Source organism: Meleagris gallopavo, chromosome 7 (genome assembly GCF_905368555.1).
Source record: "Meleagris gallopavo chromosome 7, MGAL_WU_HG_1.1, whole genome shotgun sequence".
NCBI classification, from domain to species: domain Eukaryota; kingdom Metazoa; phylum Chordata; class Aves; order Galliformes; family Phasianidae; genus Meleagris; species Meleagris gallopavo.
The window spans coordinates 28,404,605-28,426,560 of NC_139410.1; the positions used below are offsets into that span (position 1 = coordinate 28,404,605).

A 21,956-nucleotide genomic window follows, 5' to 3' on the forward strand; every position below is an offset into this window, starting at 1 on the left:
CCTGTTAAACAGGAGGAACTCTGTCAAAAGTGGTGTGTTTTCCTTCTGAGAGTAAATCTAGATGTATCACGTGGCTGCAGCTGGTGGAAGTGAGGGAGCAGTGCACCCAATTCCTACTGAGGAGCCATTAGCCAAATTAGCTTTAATTAATGTGCGCGTGGCTTTAGACAAGATGGCTGTCAAATGCTTGTGCTGAACTCCTGCTAGAAAAGATGTGCTCAAGGACTGCATCTCTAACTAGTGCTGCTTTCTTTTTAACTCACTTCTTTTCCAATGCAAAGTGGAGTGTGCCACAGCCTTCTGCAGTATATGCTCTGAAATCAGTGCATTGACTCTTACATGCTCTAGAAAGATGAGCATCTATTTGCACGCTGGGATTTATTTATCTGAAGAGTGCAAATAAAATAAAATAGTAACTACTGATGAACTGCAACATGTGCCAACTGCTAGAGCAGCCACATAATCCCATGTGCAACAGGGCCACGGTGTTGAATGGGACCGTCTTGCCAATGGGAACTGGTCCTTGCTTCGCTTGAAACCATGTTCCTGAAAATTGAATAGAGCCGATTCTGTGGCGGCTGTTCCATGGCTGCTTCAGTACAGCCTCCTGGTGCACTACTTTAATCTTTCATGCTTTCTTTGTATGTATTCTTATTATAATCTTAAAGACCTGATGGTCATTTTCCACAAGTCCTTTTGCCCTGAACCTTGATAGCAAAGCATAGAGCATTGTCTGGCCTCCAGTGCTGATAATGCACCTCTGCTCTGCCATGTACGTGTTATTTCACTAGCAGTGGCATAGAGGACCAGCAATGTCCTACAGTTGATTAGTCTTGTAGCAGATGTGTATCCCCAAAGAATAAGTTGATGAAAAAAATTATGGAATTTTTACTTATTTAAAGTTGATATCCAACTCCAAATTAATTCTGATGTTGGATATCATGATATGCTTGACTTGCTCTGCACCTATTCTCTTCAATTCCATATACATATGATTCTTCTCATTATCTGTACTTACAGATTCAAAGGCAATTAGCCCTGAGATTTCTAGAAATGTAGAAAAAGAAATGTTTGAATTTTTATTTCCCATAAAGTTACTATTTTCTTTTTCATTTAAATGGAACTGTAATTTCTCTTGAGGGACAGAAGAAAAATGTCTAAAACAAAAAATTCCCTCATGGCACTGGAGGCTGCAAAGGACCATGATCAAGAAAAAGAATATTTACTTGTGAGAACGGTGGTTCAGACATTGTCTGAGAACACTGTGAGTGGATTCTAAGGAAAATGTGAGCTCAAGAAAAGGTTCAAACTTACATGTGAAACGTGCCAAGGAATAGGAGTCACCCCACTACGTTAGCAGCCTAAAGAGGGTGGCTCTAACATCCAGCCACTGAGCAGCCATAGGAGACAAGCCAACATCTTGATTTTCTTCCTTTCTGTCAGATTCACACCACTTTGGTGCGACTCACACCAAATTCACTCTGCTCACCCCAACACCCAAAGCCCACCGGGATTCCACATGGCTCGTCCAGCTTACCAGGCGGGAGAGAAATTCCCACTCTGTGCTAACTTCATAATTACCTTCAGCTTCATGGTAGCAATTAGTTTTCTTTTCCACACTTAGCTCAGCTTCAGACACACCAACTTTTCAGGGAGATAATTAATTTACAGCAATATTACTTAGTTCATCCGGCTGCTTGCTATGTCTTATTAATGCCTAGGTACAGAAGACTTTTTTTCCTTCATTCTGACAGGAATTCTTGCAGTCTCAATGAGCAATTAGTATAAAAGAAAAGAGCTGTCATGAGGAGATAGAATTAATACCAAAAATATCCAAGCCCAAACCTGTAAATCTTTAATGTCTGCAACTTTACATTTTTTTTTTAATTCATTAAAAGATACATTATTAACCATGAATTTTCTCCAAAATATGTCAGCTATTCAGTAAGAGCTTTTCCTTGAAGGTTTCACAAGTTAATTTTAATAATTGTCATTTAAATTAGAAGTATTATGTCATATTTCAGGAGATCAAAGATTATCCTCTTTCACATATGATGCTTCAAGAGTTGTTTTTTCTTTCTTTCTCTCTCTCTCTCTCTCTCTCTTTTTTTTTCTTTTCATAACAAGGTACCATTTTCCATAGCTTAATTATCACTAGAGTTCCCATTTGGGCTTTCAAAGGAATGTTGGCAGCATCATTTCATCTTCTTTTTGTTAAAGAACACGTAACACGTAAACGATGCGATACTTTCTGCAGTAGGAAAAAAAAAAGAGTCTTGCATGAAGATATTATGTGTAACAGAGCCCAAACTGGTATCTCACTAATGTGTATACAACCCACTTTATAGAACCATAGCTTAACCAGGCCACGGGCTTAATTGTTATCGATTAATTCTTCCCACTGCTCCAATATCAGTCGTTACGGAAATAATCTCCATATCCCTCATTAAACATGCATCAGTTTCCACGGGAATGCATTTTTAAATAAGAAATGCTATTTGAATATTATTGGTTTTACTGGTTGTTCAGGCACTTGGAGCTGTGGTTGCCCAATCTGTCATAGTTAATCAACTCTCATCTCTTAACACTGGCTGCAGTTATCAATGAGTTGAGGATTAATATTCTGGGCGAAGCAGATGATAAATCATTTGTATATAATTAGTGTACAGCAAGGTTACAGCTGACATGAATTTTTATCTTAATTATGAGAGAAATTTGTTCCATTAATTTAATTTAGTTTGCATGAGTGGCTAGACACCTAACAAAGTTAATCTTACACCTGTCATTACAACATTAAGGAGAGTCTCATTTTCAAGCTGTAGACACAGATACTCTGCATGTAAGGATAATGTTGCTCATTCTGATGGGAAAATAGATGATCGTGGACAGAAGATATAGAGCCTACTCTTTTTAAAGTCTTCCCAAAGGATTTATGTGAGAATATTACAGAGATTCAGATCCTGTTGCCACCGTACTGAATAGACTAATTTTCCTTCAGTCTTCCTTCTGTACTTCCTCATGAAGGAAGCTCATATTACTTACAGAGGGAAGATTTTTTGCCTTATATTTATAAATACGTATTTTAATTGCTATAACTATGTGTGTAGTCAGCAGAAGGCATGTGACAATGCCGTACCACTTGTATGACATGATATCTGCATTAATGGCGACGGGTGAGGAAATGTGCACTGCCTGCACAGCCTTCATATTTATGTGAGAAAGAATTATTCATAACTTCATCTACTACACAAATGGCAATTATGCAGGCATTTCTGAGGTTTCAGCACACTAAGTAAACCAAGTTCTGTGTTAATTATCCAAGCAATTATCAAGTCTGATAAATCATACGTGATTGATAGATAAGGTGGAGCTGTTTGGGTAGCAGGATATGGTGTTCGTTATTTTGCTCGTAATTAACCGAGCACCTAAATGAAAGAAGACTATTTGTGGCGTCCTTTATAAAAATGTTTACCTTTATAGATTTGTTGATTATAGTTATTTAACCCTGGTAGGATGACTTCGGAAAAAGAAAAGCCAATACCCAAGTCTTTTTACAGCTAATGAGATGAGACTGAATACAGTGGGGATAGAAATATAACTGAAAATTGCATTCTGCACTTGCTTGAGTCCAAATACATATTTGTAATACAAGCCAGTCTGCTTCACGTCTGCAGCATAAAAATAACCCTCTAACAGAAACACTAATTGAACAGTAACTCAGATTAATGTTTTGTAATATTAGTTCACAATTATTACTCTCAGCTAGGGTCAAGAAGTATATAGTTGGATATTCTCAGAGAAATGACTGATTTAAAAACAAAGAGCTCTAATGGAATTCAATAGTGCTTTTCAGTCATTCCAGTTGGCATCTCTATTACCTGAAATGATTCACAGTCCATTATGGGAGCTTCCATGCTAATAGAATGTCTATCTTCTGTAATACAGACACATCAGGGCACTAACTGAGAATCTGTCACAATGAATTTCATCTAGATTTCACTTCATCTCTTCATGGACTGTAAAATTTGCTCTTGTACAATGCCTAAATTTACTGTGGGTAATTGAGAGAGATCTATAGATGCAGCATGTGGTAAAAAAGCGGCTTTCCAGAGATCTATTGTAAATTGTGCAGATTTGGTTCAGCTGGGGAAAAATTATGAAGTGCTGAACATCAGCTTTTGCTAATTAAATTTTTTGGGGAGCTCTGGAAATATTTTGAGTGGATCACAGCAAATAGGGCAGTGAAAATAGCAGTCTGCTTCAAATGTCTCCCCTGCATCTGGAAAGGCAATAAAAAGCTTTTGAAATTTAAGAAACCCCAAAAGAGAGGTAGGCAAATGTGTGTAAGTAGGCCCCATTGCCCCTTGTGACAATTATGGATCACACAATGTAGACCTGTGGTATTTTTATCTGCTTCATGTTTACACAGTACAGGGTGGGCTGTTGCCCACTTTATCTGACTTCCTCCAGTCCTGTAAAAAATCCTCCTTAAACAGTGCAGGTAAGTCCATTTTGAGACTATGAATCCTAACTAGATGTTGCTGTTAAGTTCTATGCATGGACTGCTGATAAAAAATTAAAATAACGTTTAACACATGGCTCATTTTTTTTTCCCAGCTGAACACCTACTGCTCTGCTCATGAAATAGATATCCTGGGCAGTGTCAACCATTTCTTTCTTTTTCTTCTCTTTTTCTTTCTTTCTTAAAAAAATTAAAAAAAAAAAAATTACTTGTTCCTATTAAAACCTAAATTAAATTATAGGTGTCCTTACCAATCACAGACTTTAATATTTGTTGGCCAATTACAATTGTGATATATTCTATAGCTTTTTTCCTAAGCCACAAACTGAATAATAGCATCATGCTCCACTGCAAGTGAAGTGATCTCAGCCTTTACATTAGGAGAAAATCAGAATGGTATGACTGCAGTTCATTACTGAAATAGGTAACTGATGAACTGAAAAGACAAAGGGCATTGTTAAATGAAATGTCATTATTAGAGCTGCTCATGTTTAACAAATGTACTGTAAGTTAATTCAGTGTTTTCTCCAAAGTTCTCTGTAGGAGGTTCACCACTCATACTTATGTTCTCAACGTGTTCAATGTATTTTTATTTTCCTCGTGAAAGCTGTGCTAACTAAAGCCTTAAATAAACACCACTTAGGCTGTTGCAAGAAGATGTTTCGTCACCTTTCATCTCCATCAGGGTTTACCTCCAGAGCTTTTGCTCACTCCTGATCTCCTGAAGACAGGCCTCTTAAAATGTTTCCAAATGTTTATTGATATTATGTTTGAATAAGTGCCTTGTTTACCCTGTAAGAAATTGGAAGGTAAATTCTGAATTTCATGGGGAAAAGATGTAGGCTTTAGGCTCCAGTTCAGCAATCTATGACTATGCAACAAAGCACTTTGGCACGTGTTTAATGTCAGGTCCTGAGGTATCTGTTTTAATATGTTGCTGAATTGGGGCCTTAAAACACAAGCAGTACCTCGGTCCTCATATTTTAAGAGCTGTGTAAAAGTAGTGCTCTGATATTAAATAAAAAACATATAATACTTTCAGCGTCTGTAGGAAACTGTTTGCATTGCCCCAGAGGTGATAAAAATAATTTATGGACCTCAGTATTTTTCTCAACAAGGAAATGACATCAGCTTTGGCAATCAAAGCTAGTTAGCAATCTTTTCTGCTACACTTATGGATATACTTGAACTGCATATTCTTTGATTTGTATTTTAGATTTATTGGCAGATACATAAGTCACAGTAAATAACTTAAAAAGCAATTGATGCTCAGCGTATTTTGAGCATAGACTGATTGACAGCTGAACAACACTGCTCCTTCACCCATGATTGAAACCTGTGCCCTTCCTTGTTATAAATATGTCTAGTGGGATGTCATGTGCATTTTTTAAACAAAAATTCTAATATAGCTGGAAGATTAAAAGCATATTCAGGCTATGATATGTGCAAATGTGAGCTTGAAAAGCAAATATGTAGTTATGTTTCTACAATAAGGGTGATGGAGAACTGAGAGCAATCTGGAAGCTCTCTCTTCTCCAGGTAGTCCCACTCTTCCACTCTTAGGGCTACAGAGTCTGACTCCATGCTGTGTTAATGGCCCAAAAGGAGAGATGAAGAAGGATCCACTTGTTCTGCTGCCACTGCATTTATGTTTGAGCCAGCACTGTTAGTAGCTGAGTTTCAGCCAGGGCTTGCTAATTTCTTGGACAGGTTTTGAAATAGAGATCTGGGCCTTGGCTGCCCTGTGCCCCTCAGTGTAATGCCATGGGCTGTGACGGAGGGGAGTCATGGTGGGTTCCTCAGGTGGATCACATGCTGAGCAGTGAATGTGAGAGATAGGTGTTGTACGTGATGATGTAAGAAAGCCCAAAGCCTGGAAGCATGATCTGTCATGATACTGCTACAGATCTAACATGTTGAAAGCATTAAGCAGACATCACTACTATTTCTTCATCCTTTTTTCACTTTAGGCAAGGATTTTAAAAGCTGCAATCAAATATCTCCACTGACATCTCCATCATTTGCCTGCTGGAAATTAGAAAACAAACATCCCCTCCTACCATCCTTCCATCAGCAGGAAGATTAATTTAAAGTGCGAGGCAAAGCTCCAAAAGTTTTTCTCTTCATTATTTTGTTCTCGTGGCTTTAAACCAAGTCATCATTAACCCTTTCACGTGGCTTTTGTGGTGCTGAAAGAAATGGCATCACAAGTTTTAAAGCCACCCATGGTGATATATCCAAATTCTCTCAAATGTAGCACAAGATACTAAACATATAATAATAAAGAATGAAAGTTTACTCACTTGCAACTGAGCTTCATCCTCATCTGTGAAGATGCACATAGGTTTTAAATACAGACTTAAGAAATGCTAGCAGAGCCTCTATGTTCTACTGTTTCTATGATCAAAATCATCACAAAGAAATAAACATGACTTGGATTACATCAGCAACTAATGAATGAATATTTCTCCCTCAATGTGCCTTAGTCATCCCACGGGTGCTCCATGCTCTGGAAATGAACCTTGCAGGCTGTGAATATGCACTGAGCTCCAGGAATGAACTGCAGCAGTACCAGCCAGCCGGAAAAACATACGCTGAGATTATTTCGCCTATTTGTTGAACTTCACTGCCATCTGCTGCTGGAAGAGAACTCGGACCTCAGGCTGGGAAAGGTGCATGGGCAGTGTCACATCAATTCCAGCTTCGAGGTCTGAAAGTGCTGTAAAGGGCAAGAGAAAAATGTTTGCTAATAGGGTTGGTGTCCCATGGGACATAATGTCAGGGGATATTCTCATAGACCAAAAGATGCTGTGTTCCTACCAAAGTGTTCAAGTGGCCAGTGATTATGAAAGCAGAAGCAATCCTGCCCTTGTGCAGGCTCATACTTCACTCAAGGGAGCTTTTTTCCCAGCCATGTCTTGTCACAACTCCAGAACACCAGCCTAAGTGATGCCATTCTTTGCCTCTTCTTGCACTTTCCTCCCTAGAGAATAAGCCTTGCTCATGTTCTCTTTCCAGCATTATTGCCCTGTCTTGCCTCCAACAGACCCTGAAAAATCCCATCTTTTCCAACTAGTTTAAAAGAACCTAGAGGAACAGCATGAAAAGTAACCAGTAATTATAATATCTCTCATTCAGTGCAATGGAAATACCAGCACTATATTAGGCAGAGATAACCAGATTAGATGCATCATAGCTCACATCATTCAGTATGTCAGGTAGTTTTCTTCCAGTCCTATTATTATTACCTGATGCTGGCATTTTCATTGTGTTTAACAACCAGAAGTATACCACATCAAGGAGAAGAGAATGAGGAAAGGATAGGAAATGAGGACTGTATATAAAGACTATGAATTCAAACAATAGAGTTATATTATGAAAAACATGTTAACAGTACAAAATATTTCATCGCTGCTGGGTATAGTTAGAGATAACAGGTCTGTAAAAGAAAATGACTTAATTCTTTGCCTTGGTGTAAGACAAAGCAACAGAAATCTTTACTTTGACCTCAGCAGGATTTGGATGAGACTCAGTAATACTGCTGTGCAAGCTAAAGAGATCTTTTAAAATTAACCTAAATACTCTGTTTAGATAGTTAATCTGATGGCCTTGAAAATCAAATGATGATATTACATTTACTGCAATTAGTTGTTTTCCTCTGCAGTGCCTGGGGTATGCTCTTGCTGAAGCAGTTACTACACCAGTATTAACTCTTTCCCCATGGCAACACCTACTATCTCCTTGCTTCTTTGCTGTTTTTTTTTTTTTTAATTACTAAAAAGCTTGATAATCAATATAGCTGCAGAAAAAGCAAGATGCAGTCTATCTCCCCTTATGCCTTAGCAATAAAATTGCAGTTCAGTCCTGATCTCAGATTATCAGTTGCTATCAAAGCTGTGTTATGAACTACAAGGCATAAAAAAATGTAACTCAATTTTCAGATACCCTAAGTGCAGAGTTAGCAGTTAGAAAAATCTTATTTTGCCTTAGAAATTGAGTGAATTTGTTATGGAATTCAGTGGAAAAGCTTCAAAATGGAACACAAGCACACCAGTTCCCAAGTAGAGCAACATGCCCTGAAGCATGATACAGACTTGTATTATCCAGCACTGGGCTCCCTGTTAGCGCCAGAGTGTGTTCTGGTGGATAGACTCATGTCCATGTCTCTCCCCTGCATAGACCATGGAACAAAATACTCATCTTCCACCTCTTAAATGAAAGATAAGGGAAAAACTTCATAAAGAGGTCAGTCTAGAGCTGAATAAGGTCAAAGGGTAGCGACTTGTTCTTTGCCTTTTATTTCTCAGTAACTATTTCTCTATAAAATGTTTAAAGTAATAGTCCTAACTTTAACCTTTTCACAACACCTTTCTTCTTTTCTGTAGTTTCTTCTGTGTGAGCAGCCAGTTCTTTGCACAACCATCCAGCATGTGTGCAGCAGCTTTTCAGTATTCCAGAGTCTCTTGAGAACTGGTTTAGCCTTGGAAATTCTGATTCTGCTACCAAGTCTGTAGCTCATAACTGGCATTCTGACACTGCAAGGCACAATAGTCCTGCTTACCATCTGATTTTGGACCCCTGAATTCACTTCACTGTACTGAAAGCAGACTTTTTTTTTCCCTCTCTTGCAGCTCAGCACTCTGACTGTTGCTAAGAGCAGCTCAACTATTCTCCTGCTTAAGCTGATTGCACCACGTCTCTGTTCCACAGCACGCTGCCTTGCTTCATACACCTGCAGAGATAAAGGCAGGTAAGTCCTGATGTGATGCTCTGATACAGCACTCGCAGTTCATTTCAGCTTGCTTTCTGAATAAAAAAATACAGGATATTTTCTGCTATACTAAGGGAGAGAACAGCAGAAGGACTGACTACAAGGCAGACAGCTAGGAAAGCATAGATTGACAAAAGAGAAAAGGCATTGTCTGGTATTTTAAAAAACTTCAGTAGAAAGAGATTTGGGAGAGAGCCTTGCCAGAAGAGATTAGAGAGAGAAGTGGCTTTAAGATCTTGGTGAAAGGTTAATTATTCTCCCTGTGGAATTGTGCCTGAAGTAAACCTGGCAGCTGCACTTCCCAGTGGAAGAATTACTCAGTGCTGCCACTCAGTGCTTCTGCCCCACACCGACCATACAGAGCTTGCTGCTCAGCTTCCCATCAGCAAAAGGAAATCATTTCTGCTGAATCCATCTACAGCAGTGGATGGGTTTCTATTTTGCAAAAAGCCTAAATAAGAGAAGCAATGCATATCTGCAGCCATAGCTAATACTAACCAAGGGTGTGGTGCTAAAAGAGTCCCATCAAGTCCTAAGAGCATTGCCAAGACATAGAAAGCTGGCAGGTGATTATATTCCCTGCACAGAGGCAGATCTAGGAGATAAGATGTAGCTTCACATTTGTTTCTCATACTATGCAAAAGTAACACAGACACTAAGTAAGAGAGCAGCAGTAATGGGAAGCAGAGCTTGCTGGAGGCAGCTTTAATGATTGCTTTGTGAATGAGCTGTGATTTTAATTGCCATTTGAACCAAACTAGTCTGGACAGCCTCCAACATAACCCAACTGTTAGCCTGTCTGTAGGAATGTTTTACCTCATTGTAAAAGTTGTGGAAGTTACTCGGCATCCTTTTCCAACCATTTCTAGAAGGAATAGTCACTGATAAGAGGGCATGCTTTGGGGATACACAGTATAATTCCAAACATTACTTCAAGCTTTTCAAACTCACAAGAATATGAACTGCTGGAGACAGCAGAGAAATTGCTAGGAGAATTCTACAACAAAAAGACCTCATTAGCTTTGAACTATAAAAAAAATCCAACACAGTCACTGGAGTCAACCAAACTGCTGCTTATGGGTTGACTGATAAGAAAAATGCTAACATTCTTGGAGGTGAATTTTTATCCTAGGTGGCCCTGCTTAGAGGATGTGAGGCTGTGTAATAAGGTACTGCTAGTTCTCCCTATTTATATTATGGGCCCTTGCAATATTCAGTGTTTGTTTAAAGCCCAGCTCCTGGAATCGAGAGATTAGGTGAAAGTCTCTGTTTTAATTAAGAAACAAACATTTCTTCATTTTACTGGGGGTGGGGAGAAGCACTCCAAGGGCTCAAAAGCCAAAAGCAGATAGAAAAAAAGCTTTGTATTGATATATAATTTAGATATATTATATCATCTCATTTAAGTTGATTACGTTATTTATGGAGATTGAATTTTTAATGTCCATTGTCTAGAAACACTGGCGATGCCATATCCAAGAGGTGTGTCTGATTTGTTTACTAAACATCCCATCCTTTAATCAGCAACAGAACAGTTTCAGAGGGATGCAGGCTCAGGTCAGTAGATTCATTTCTGATGAAGGCGGTGAGAGAAAAATAGCAGCAATGTGCTTACCTGCGTGACTGGGACTTAGCAGGAAATGTAGAATACAGAGCATGCATCCAAGGCCACCATTAGATGCACAGCACGATGTCCATATCCATGGCATGCAGGAAACAAAACAACTGTGTGTGGAACATTTGCAGAGCTGCTGAAGAAGGATCTTCCCTTTCTGGCAAGTGATCTTTGGTACAGCTGAATCACAGATACCCGATTCTAAAAGAAAGAACCTCCAGTGATGTAGAAACAGTTGCAAGCAATGCAATGTACATCCACTCTTGCCACTAGGTGAGGTTGTGAGTGGATGCAGACTTGCTTATTGTCTCTGCACAGTCAGCTTCAGAGACAGCTGAAATTAATGAATTTTCACTGTTAATGGAACCTTACCAGGTGGGCTTTTAACTATTGAGCCTTCTGGATTTGGGTCTCTCTTGCTTCCTATTTTTGTATTTTGCCTTCTGAGAAGCCTTAGAACCCTATAAGTTGGAAGCTAAGACTTCTGGAGATGTAACTTTTTTCTCCCTCACCCTCTCTGATGGACCTTATTTCTAATTTAGCATAAGTGATTTTTCTTCAACTCATCAACTACCGAAATTAATATTATGTGAACTGTGATTGTGTGGTAAGTTAAAAAATAACTTGGTAATTATGTGACCATGAAATTTTCACAAACTATATACTTAAGAGACTTATGTAACAGTTAAGAACTTCCATGGTTTCCAAATTCTTGATCTTTATCTAATTTTTGGCAAGGTTCCCTGATCTTTAGGGGTTTTGCATGGCTTCTGAAGTACAAGACAGTAGGTCTGCACAAACCAAAGCCTTGCAAAACTTGTTCTTTGAAAACTAAAATTTTAGAAAGTGCCTAAGTAATTAGTCTACTGTAATTACTAATTGCTCTTATCAATTTCTATCTGTACTTACATTAATTTCCCTTTGAACTGGAATGAAATAGATGCCATCACCACTGTGAAAAAGAATCTATTCAGAAAAAAAAGAAATATATTTTATTTGCATATTCAGGTTCAGTTTGTGCTGAAATTAGTTATGATTAACAAATGATAGACAAGGTTATAATCCATTCTTTCCCCCTACCTCTGGATATACAGAAGATAATTCATTTTTCTTAATAATCATTTCTATGGGAAAAGAAAATCTTTGAAAAGACAGTTAAGCCAAGCTCCTTGAACACTGAAAAGAAATATAAAAATACTCAGATCACACATAGAAATCCTTGAAATGTCCAGTGCAATAAAACTTGCATTTCATGGGGCCCATAAAATCTGCTCCAAAGCTGCCTAAAAATGGCTGAGAACAACTCAGAGAATGCTTGATTTAAATTATGAGAACTTTTTGATGACTCAAGGGACAGAAGAAATACAGCCACCATCAGCTCAGATTTTTTTAAGCACACTCACTCTTGTTTTCCTTATGTCTAATTGAATGACGTATTAAAGCATATTAGAACAGGCTTTCCAAAATACATCCTCTACCCAAACAATACGAATAGCAGAATAGCACTGAGCTGTGGCTGATGTCACCAGATGGTGCTCTTCCACAAATTGTCAAACGTTTGCCTTACTATAAGCAAGTTTTGACACTTAGAAAGATGTTGTTCTAGTGTTAGTTTGGATTATGTGAGAATCTGCCTGGAAGTAATTTGATGATGGAGGGAGTAGAAAGAAAGAAAATAGCAAAGTTTGCTTTCCATTTAGGGTTAAGTTGCTGGCAGGCTAAAATTCCTAATAGGCTCTTTGGGCATCTTCCATTTCAGAATGCATTAATGTATCAATAAATCAGTTTATGTCTACTCAGGCACTATATAGCTAATAGCTGCATTCTAAAGCAGCTTTTAGATAGTTCAGAACGTCTTAAGGGTGTGCTACTAGTGTCATAATGAGGTAATAGTAGCAGAAGAAGATTTGTTAATGGTTTTGATCCTTTTTTTTTTCCTTTTTTTTTTTTTCATCAGGGGAGGCTGTTCTAGAAGTCAACGAAGTGAAATAATTCTTGACACAATCATTCTTGATGCTTGTAATTCACAGAAAAGTCCTATTTACTTGAATAATGCAGGAATCAGGTAAGAAATGGGAATGTCTTTGTTCAGCACTTCACATACCTTCCCACTCAGTCTTCAGCCTATTTTCCTTTTTGCTTAGCTCTGTTCAAGCTTTCAGCTCAAGTGCTTACCTTGCATTTGTACCTTTCTGTCTTTTTTCCTGCTTCATCACTGGTATTTTCTTTTGCTCCTTTTACTACTTAGCTGTCTTTTCAATTGTCTTTCACAAAAATTGACATGGAAAAAGAAAAGGCAGAGAAACTCCTCTACCTCAGACAGTTTTTCTCCTGAGAGTGAAGTGTACCAGTGAGAAGTCTGTTATTGTTCCAGATTATCTGGCTCTACAGGAGAACTTAATTGTTCCTTTTTATGACTATTTCAAGTGAAGGATGTGCCATACTGTTATGACACGTAGAAGGTAAAGTCTAAATCCATATAGTTTGCCTAAAAAAAAAAATCGAAGGTGAAAATATACACCACTCTGCCCTGTGTAAGGGTTTGTTCCAAGACAGACAGTAATCCAACAGCCTGTATTGTTTTCTTCTTTCAACACCAAATAAATCTGAGAGCTTGATTCTATTTGGAAAAGTTTTACCTTTCAAAAGTATAAGTTAAGTTCTTGTGCTTTTTGTTTTTCAACAATTCCAAATCAGATTTGCTCAGTCTAAATATAAACAAGACAAAAAATTTCTCTCCAGTGCCAGCTTCACAGACACCTGTGATCTAACTGAAATTTAATACCCTGGCCAAATCGAGGCCTGCGTGACGCACTTACAGTGCAATTGTTCTCTTTTTCTTTGTACTTTCTCTGGTGAAGACTCAAAGACTCAGACTTAATTAGCTGTTCCACAGATGATACCTGAGTCAGAAAAAGCCCACTTCATTCTCCCAGAGATTAATTTCTCCTGGCTGTAAGAGCTACAAATGCCCCGAGACTTTCAAAAGAAAAGATGTGTAATAGCACTGTCCTGAACAAATTCCACTGTGAATAATTGCTCTGTGTTAGCTTGTGCTCTGCCTGTCCTTGTTTGGACCTTGCAGTGTGTACCTACATGGAAACAGAGCTGTCCTTGAGGTCTCCATCCTTCCCACCAGCCAGAACAGCTGCAAAGCAATCAGAACTCCAGACGCTGGCAGGGCAGAGATGAAGGTGAAAGGTTTAAAGCAGATAATTTGCTGCTTTTCAGTGCAGCTTTTCTAACTGCTCGCATGTGTTCTAGGCTTTTATCATGAATCTCCATGATTCTCCATCATTAACTTCATTTTTTTCTTGGCAGCTCTTACTCCACAGTCAAAAATGATCCAGAACTGTGATGGTTGCTTGAGGTGTGTTATATTCAGAACTGTTATGAATTCTTAATAATGCCAGTCTAATGAACATTAGAAGAAAGAAATTATTAGGGCTACATAGGAGGCTTCTGAACTTGTTTATTTCCCTTGTGCCAAAATTATAGCCATTGTGTACCAATCATGAAAACAAACTAGCTTTGGTCTCCATGAGGATGGTGTCCAGGGAAGGGATCTCCTTGGTAGCCTGAGATTCAAAGTGGGCATGGTAGGAACTCTCAAAATCAAACTTCTTGTAACGTTTCTCCAAAATCAAAGGTTCCCGAATCTCAGAATCGTAGAATCATAGAATGGCTTGGGTTGTAAAGGGCCTTAACAAGCATCCATTTCCAACCCCCTGCCATGGGCTGGTTGCCACCCACCAGATCTGGCTACCCAGGGTCCTATCCAACCTGGCCTTGAGCACCTCCAGGCATGGGACATGTACAACTTTTCTGGGCAATTTGTTCCAGTGCCTCATCACCACCCAAGTAAAGAATTCCTAAATGTCACCAATGGATGTGATAGTAGGCATGTTTAAAATATCATTGTGTAAAGTCGTCTGTGTTAAAAGGGCACTATACCTTGCAAAACATATCAGCCTGTCTGATGGGATGCAATGGTCTGCTGCAGCTCCTAACACAATGGCTACTGTAACAGGTCTGTGACTTTTTCATTTCACAGAGTCTTACTTCCACAAGTGATAACTGGAAATTTGCAATTGCCTAGCAAATGGCTTCTTATGCCTACTACATTTAAACAACAGAGGAAGGGGGATTCAGTATCTATAAAGAGCTGGTTTACAACCAAGACAACAAAGACGACAAAAAGCGTAAATGCACAAAGAGGAAGACACTGCTGCTGTGCCTGGCAGTCTTGCTGATTCCAGAAACCTAGATGAAAACCTTCATGGCAGGAATCATGTTGTTATAAATCAGGATGGAAGTCATCTGTGTGCTGGAGCTGCCAGGCAACAAGATGAGCTGCAAACAGGGTTCATCCAAGAAATGATCCACAGAAAACAGTGCAAAAAAAAAAAAGATAGTAACTTCAGGAGGCTTGGGTTCAGTCCCCTGTACTTGGCTCTGGCTTCTCTGGGAATCAGGAACATGACTAAGACACAGTCATGGCATTATGGAGGCACACAGCCCTTATCAAAAAGACCATGTTCAAAGGAAAGTGATGCAGGGACTAGCCTTCATCTATCATGCAGAATTTATGGATAGAAAACATTGTCCTTTAGGCCTCCTCAACATAGAGGCAATTGGAAAAGTACCTAAACCTACCTAAAGTGTCTGCATAATGAGTGGAGCTTGTGCTATTGCTGATAGAACTCCGTCTCATGTTTTAACTCTTCCTATGAGAAGGAACAAGTATGTACTAAAATATACAGTGAAACTTCATGGCTACATTTGGTGCTGACCCACTCTGATACTGTCAGGAGTCCAGGCTCAACAGCAAAAAAAGTTTTGTGGTTATAAAATGGAAAAACAAACCAACCTGTTTAGTTCAGCTTCATGGGGTCAAGATTAATAAAATCAAAAAAATCAAGACAGTATTGTTCAAAGCAACCACGCTAAAAGGCAGAACGTGGCTAACCTTCACAGATCAGAATAGAGCAGGGAAGGGGAAAACTAAAACTAAACCTGAACCTTCTAGAGGTTTGTAAGTATTAAATCTAGAGATCTGAGGAAAGTGAGGTTTTTCTTTTTTACACTGTGTCCCTCTTGGGACTTTTTAAAACCTAATTGGTATTTAGAAGATTGATTATCTGAATGTCATAGGGGACAAGGACTCTGAATAATCGGGTAGATTTGCATCACAATTAGGTATTGGAAAGCAAAGCTTTGTGGAGCATTTTATTGAGGTCTGAGTAATCAAAGATGAGTTGTAATGACAATAGAGACAGAATTTTGTATTTTCATGCCCTCCTTTTGATTTCCTAGCCACATGTCAGGTGCACGAATTGTGAATTGTGAAGGTTGAAGCTTTCACTGCAAGGAGGAAAATGTTTTCAGTTCTCTTGAAGAGAGGGGCTGTTTCCAGAGCAAGTTTCATCCCTCCCTTGCCTTCCATGCAGTTAGCCTCTAGTTGACAGTGTCTCCTACTTCTTATTAATCCTTTAAAATGCTTCTTCAAAAGGGAATTTTACAGCAATATCGTGGCTCAGGAATCTTGTTTCTAAGCTAGTATTTCCTTTCAATAGCTTCGTTACAACCGGTGCGGGCCACTGCCTCTAGGTCAGCACTTCTTGCCCCCCCTTTCCCGTGTGTTTGCTTCAATCTCTCTCTGCATGACAAATCAGAGCCTCGCAGCTCTCCGTGAGCAGAAAGCAGATACGAAAGCGTGCATTGCTCACGTCGGTCTCTTGGGCTGCGCGACAGTTTTCTGCAACTCTAATTAAGACATGACCGTGGTTACACCAGGATGCGGACCGAGCGAGCCCGGCATATTTTTGCTTTTATTATGATCGTTCCGATCAGCACGGCCGGCCTCGGCTTTGCTTTGCTGCCCTCCAACGGGTGGAAGAGGCGATCCCTGGCGGCCGCGCTCCGAGCGAGCGGTCACATGAGGAGCCCCCGCCCTCCTTCCCCCGCACCCCCTTGCCGCGAATGGCACGGCCCGGATGCGCTTGTACGCAAGGAGGGTGCGGGCGAACCATTGAGCGGGGGTGGGGGAACCCGGCAGCCGCCGGCCGGGAACAGCCCTTCGGCCGGGCGCTGCGCTGCGCTGCGGCGGGGGGAGCGGACGTGACAGGCGGAGGGCGATGGTGCTTCCCCGGGGACAGGAGCATCGGGCCCCGCAGGAGGTACTGCGGCCGCGTCTCTCCCCGCTTCTCCCGGGCGGAGAGGCCCGGCTTCCCCCGGCCCCGCGCTGTGGGGCCGCGCCCGGGGCTCCGTGCGGCGTTGCGTTGTGCTATGGGGCCGGGGGGAGCCGGGCCCGGCGGCCGGGGCTCCCGTGGGTCAGCCGTGCGCCGTGACATCGCTCGGCCTTTCGTGCCGGAGAGTCGGGGGAAGGTTCTGGGAGAGCCGGTGGGGAATGGGGGGGTTGGGTGGGGTGAGGGGTGTCTGCAGCGTGCGGTGCCCGAAGGAGGGCCCGCTGCCTCGTGTCGCGGTTTACCGGCCTGCCCATGAGCCCTGCGTGCTCCCTGCCGCCGCTGGGTCACGGTTCTGTGGGTCACCGTCCCTTACCATAGAAAACAAATTAAAAAACAAAACAAAACAGTTTTAGGGGAGCGCTGCTTTGGTAAGGAGCACCCAACCCAATCCAATTTCCCCTACCAAAAACTAGCTGATTTTTTTTTTTTTTTTTAAAGCCGTACTTGGTCTAAAATTGCCTTGTCTGAACTGTGGGAAAGCCACAACAAATTTTCTGCTTGTTTCTCTCTAAGAATGAATGAATAAACAAATAAATAGATGTGTTAATGTGGATTACGCTGTCATGTGAAGGCTGAAATTGAAGGAAATGTACCTAACTGAGAATAAATGAACTGTGTTATGGCCATTGGGACAGGCTGCAGACTGGGAGTTTGGATAGGAGAGGCAGATTGTAGTATTTAAATGGGTGGGGAAGAAGAAGTGGCATTTAATCCACGCATTCAATATTTCTTTACTATTTTTCACTGAAACAACCGAGTTAATGGCAGCCCTTGGTTTCTCTAACTTGTCCTATGTTAAGATATTTAAGTCTGGAAAACATTCGTAACAAGAATGAGGGGAGAAATGTTGAATGAGTGTTCTGTTGCTCATTTGTCAGGTTGAAACAAGGGAAGATGAGGAACAAAACATCAAGCTGACAGAAATTTTGGAACTATTGGTGGCTGCTGGGTATTTCCGAGCAAGAATCAAAGGGTTATCACCCTTTGACAAGGTGAGACTAATGCATTATTTTATAAAATCCTTTTTTAAGTATATGTGGATTACATTTTTATTTCGAGTTAGTTTAGCAAGTCTAGATGACTCTTCTTAAAAAAAAATAAAAGACATTTGCAGCATTGGCTTTGCCATTTAAGTGTGTCTGCACATGAGCCCTTTTCAGACAGTTTGCACCTCTTATGTTTTCTAAAACATTTTTATGCGACGAAGTCTGTCTTAAAAGAGACAGCTGGATTCAAACTAATGCTGATATGCTTTTCTGTGCATGGTACGGCTTAAGTTTGAGTCATATATAGGGAATTCTGCACCTCTGTCAACTAAAACTACTAGGAATATCTGATGTTTGGAGATAAACGCTTGTTTTTTTTTTATAAAGAGCACAATAATTTTTAAAAGAGAGAGATTTGTAGTGAGAGAATTGGCAAGAGAACAGAATAGTTATCTTAGTGAAATTATTTTGGGGCTGTTTTATATATCTGTAAAATGTCATGTGTGTCAACCATTCATTGTCCTAGGCAGGAAGTATGTGGTAGTGACAGTGAGCAAAGTTCAAGCTGAAAAGAGACTTCTGAATTGTTTTAGTGCTGACACTGTGAGAAGTTCCTGCACAGAGGTTTGAGAGGAGTTTTTTAAATGGACACTTCTGTTTTCTGCTCTTCCTTTGGCCATAGCACAGCTATATTTTCCAGCTTCAGTTTCTGAAAACTGCATGGCATTACTGATCTTAGGTGTTACGAGGCTGTGCACGCACACACAAAGTAGTTCCAAGGAGACAGCCTTGGGGTGTAATGTTGCCTTCCTGCATAGAAGTGTATGCATCAGGTTTATACATGCCTGAATACAATTGCAATTGACAGTGCCCAACTTTTACAAAGCAAGCATTGCTATTGAAAACAAGCTGGCTGCTAAGATAGAAAGAATACTGGTTAAGTGTTTTAGATGGGTTTGTCAAGAGGCTAATTGGTCTTAGAAAACCTTGTAACATCTTTATTTGGAGTATGATGTTAAGTTTTTCTACATTTTAAACTGTTCCGTATGCTCATCATATTTGCATACATTTAGGTTATATTGGATATGTTTGCACGAGATTGTCTTTCAGTACTTTGGTGTTTAATGAAAAGTTGATGAAATAGCTGAGGAGTTTAAATATGTCTAAGTAGCTCTAGGAACAGGGTCTGAAAATGATCTCTACAGAGTTAGGGATGTACATGACCATTTTTATCCTGCACACCTAGCGCTTGGTGTTACAAATGTCAGCATTTAGGAATGTAGGATATATTTGTTTCTATCTCTTCAGGTTCCCTTGGCATAACCATGCTGTTGCTCCCTTGATAGGTTGTAGGCGGCATGACGTGGTGCATCACTACCTGCAACTTTGATATCGACGTTGATTTATTGTTTCAGGAGAACTCTACTATTGGTCAGAAAATGTAAGTTGTTGAAATGGCAACAGTGTGGGGTTTTTTTTGTTGTTGTTGTTTTCTTTTTTTTGTCTTAGGAAAGAAGATAGGAAGAATTATCTGTTATTTGCCTGTTTGTAACGAGGATTTTCAGTTAAAGTTTCTTTGTTTTCAAGATCACTAACTTTCAAAACATTCTGTGGGTTTCTGGGATACTCAGGCTGTAGTTCTATGAACTGTAAAACCAAAAAGAAGCTTATTCTAAAAAAAAGGCACTGTTACCCCCTGTGCGCTGCTGTGCTCTTACGTATCCCTGCTATGCAGCAAAAGCATTTATGTGGCTGAACAAGAAACTGGATTGAGAACTGATCCAGCTTAAAGCCTACCAAAAAAAAAAAAAAAAAAAAAGAAAAATAGTTTTAAAATGAATCAGTTACTGGCTCCAGGTTTCTGTGCAGCTGTACAGATGCTTGTGCTGGCAGAAGGGGATGATGCAGAGGCCAAAACAAATGACAGAGAGAGACCACGCTGCTGGAAACTGTGGAATGCAACAGTAGAAGACCATCCTTGAGTTCCCTCTGTCTGCAGAAATAACCTCTTATTCCTCTGTCTGATTCTGGGTTGGAACTATAGGCATCAGCAGAAAGAATCTAAAGCATGACATTGTTGCTAAAACAGTTACCTATCCTTATTATGACCTAATGAGACCATTTGGTTTCAGTATAATTTCTCATGCAAGGAATTTACAGGAATTAGCTGGCTTAGGAGTATTCAGAAAGGCTGTGAAAATCATTTATGAGAAAAATTATGAGAGAGAGAATCAATTCTGAATTGCATTATTTCTTTGTGTTTCTGTGATAAGAGCCATAGTTAAAGTTTGCAGAAAGTGAAAGTAGCCTCTCAAGTTATAGTTACATGAAGAGACTTACTTTCTCCATGTAGTTGGAAAGAGCATCCATCTGTACTGTTTTCTCAAAAATCATTTAGCATTGGCAAGACTTTAATCCATTTAGAAACAAAGATTTGTTTTTACTCCATTAAATTTAGAACTACTCGATCATCATAGCTACATAAAGCATTGGTAAAAACACACAGATTTAGACTAGCAATGAAGATGGTAGCGGTGGGTTTTCTTGTTCTGGGATTTTTTTTTGTTGTTAGCTGCCAAGAAAATGTTTCTTATCCTTAAGAACAGGAAATAATTAAGTTGTTCTTAAAATGTTCTTTTCTCTCTCCAACTGACTGCGTGTAAAATTGGCGAAACAAAAACCAAGCTTAACTCCCACAGCAGCAGTAATGATTTATTTGTATTTTGTAAAGGCACTATTCCAAGACTCTGGTCTGTCTCATCCCTCTTGTTCCCCTTCATTTCTGTCAGAGTATCAGTTGTCCATCTGATCTGAGCAGTACAGGATATCACTGAAGTCAGTACTGGGCCACTTAATTGTTTTCCTTCATGGGAAAATCTGATTTCTCCATGTTCGTTCTTGATGCTGACACCTGCTTTAAAATGCAGTGTAGAGTATGGACAGCAAAAAAGGCCTCGCTCTACAATGAGGGATTTGTTGGAAGCAGAATGGTGTTCTTGTAGGTGGATGCTTTGTTAGATTAACCCTTTCATTTCACCAGATTGGAGTGAGATAGTTGCTGGTAAATTCAGTTTTACCCACTTCAAACCACAACCATATGAACTGTACCGTGCTTAGCAGTTAGGTGTAGTTCATATTTGTACTCCTAAACTTTCAGTAATGACACTGGGATAATTTGGCAGTTTTATTAAACAAATTTTTAAGTCCTTAGATGGGACGTGTTAGTCTTTGAATGCATATCTTTTACGTAGTATTACTAAAAGATAGAATACACACATAGAAATAAACACTGTATCTACAGACACCTTTGCATTTTGTATCACAGTTGAGCATTTCATCTGAAGTGACGGGCTATTTAATCATTGCTGGGGAATATATAGTGCAATGTAAAAGTTATTCTGTAACTGAAAGTTACAGCTGTATGCAGTGGAAGCCACTAGAGGGAACTTTCTAACTGCTAATTGTGTTTGCAAAAATAATTGGAAATTTTCAAGTGGAAACTGGGATATGCGTGCACTTGTGTTCATCTGGTTTTGTTTGGTTACTTTTTTTTTTCTCCTAATAGTGCCTTAACTGAAAAAATTGTGTCAGTATTACCAAAAATGAAGTGTCCTCATCGTTTGGAACCACATCAGATCCAGGGTCTGGATTTCATTCATATATTTCCTGTTGTACAGGTAATAATTGTGCTGTGTATCAGTACTTTGCTGAAAAAGGCCATAAAATTTGCGTGCAGACTTTAACAAGGATCCATACCATAGTACTGTTTGTCTCTTTATTTAACTTTGAAATGAATAACGACAGAAAAGTAGTT

The 21,956-nt window shown here is 39.7% G+C and overlaps 1 protein-coding gene across 3 annotated transcripts in view; it reads left to right on the top strand.

The window, feature by feature from the left end:
• The first annotated feature begins 16,873 nt into the window (after positions 1–16,873).
• Positions 16,874–21,956, top strand: part of CCDC93 (CCC complex scaffolding subunit CCDC93) — a 32,873-nt gene continuing 27,790 nt past the window's right edge. Inside the window, exons 1-4 of one of the 3 annotated variants that reach the window (XM_085227682.1) lie at positions 16,874–17,087; positions 18,035–18,148; positions 19,489–19,583; positions 21,708–21,819. In XM_085227682.1, the coding sequence (XP_085083808.1) occupies positions 17,046–17,087; positions 18,035–18,148; positions 19,489–19,583; positions 21,708–21,819 (363 nt within the window). In that variant the 5' untranslated portion in view covers positions 16,874–17,045. Of the gene's footprint in view, positions 17,088–17,179; positions 17,311–18,034; positions 18,149–19,488; positions 19,584–21,707; positions 21,820–21,956 lie in introns of those variants that run through there. The other 2 variants (XM_085227683.1, XM_085227681.1) reach the window with 2 other exon arrangements.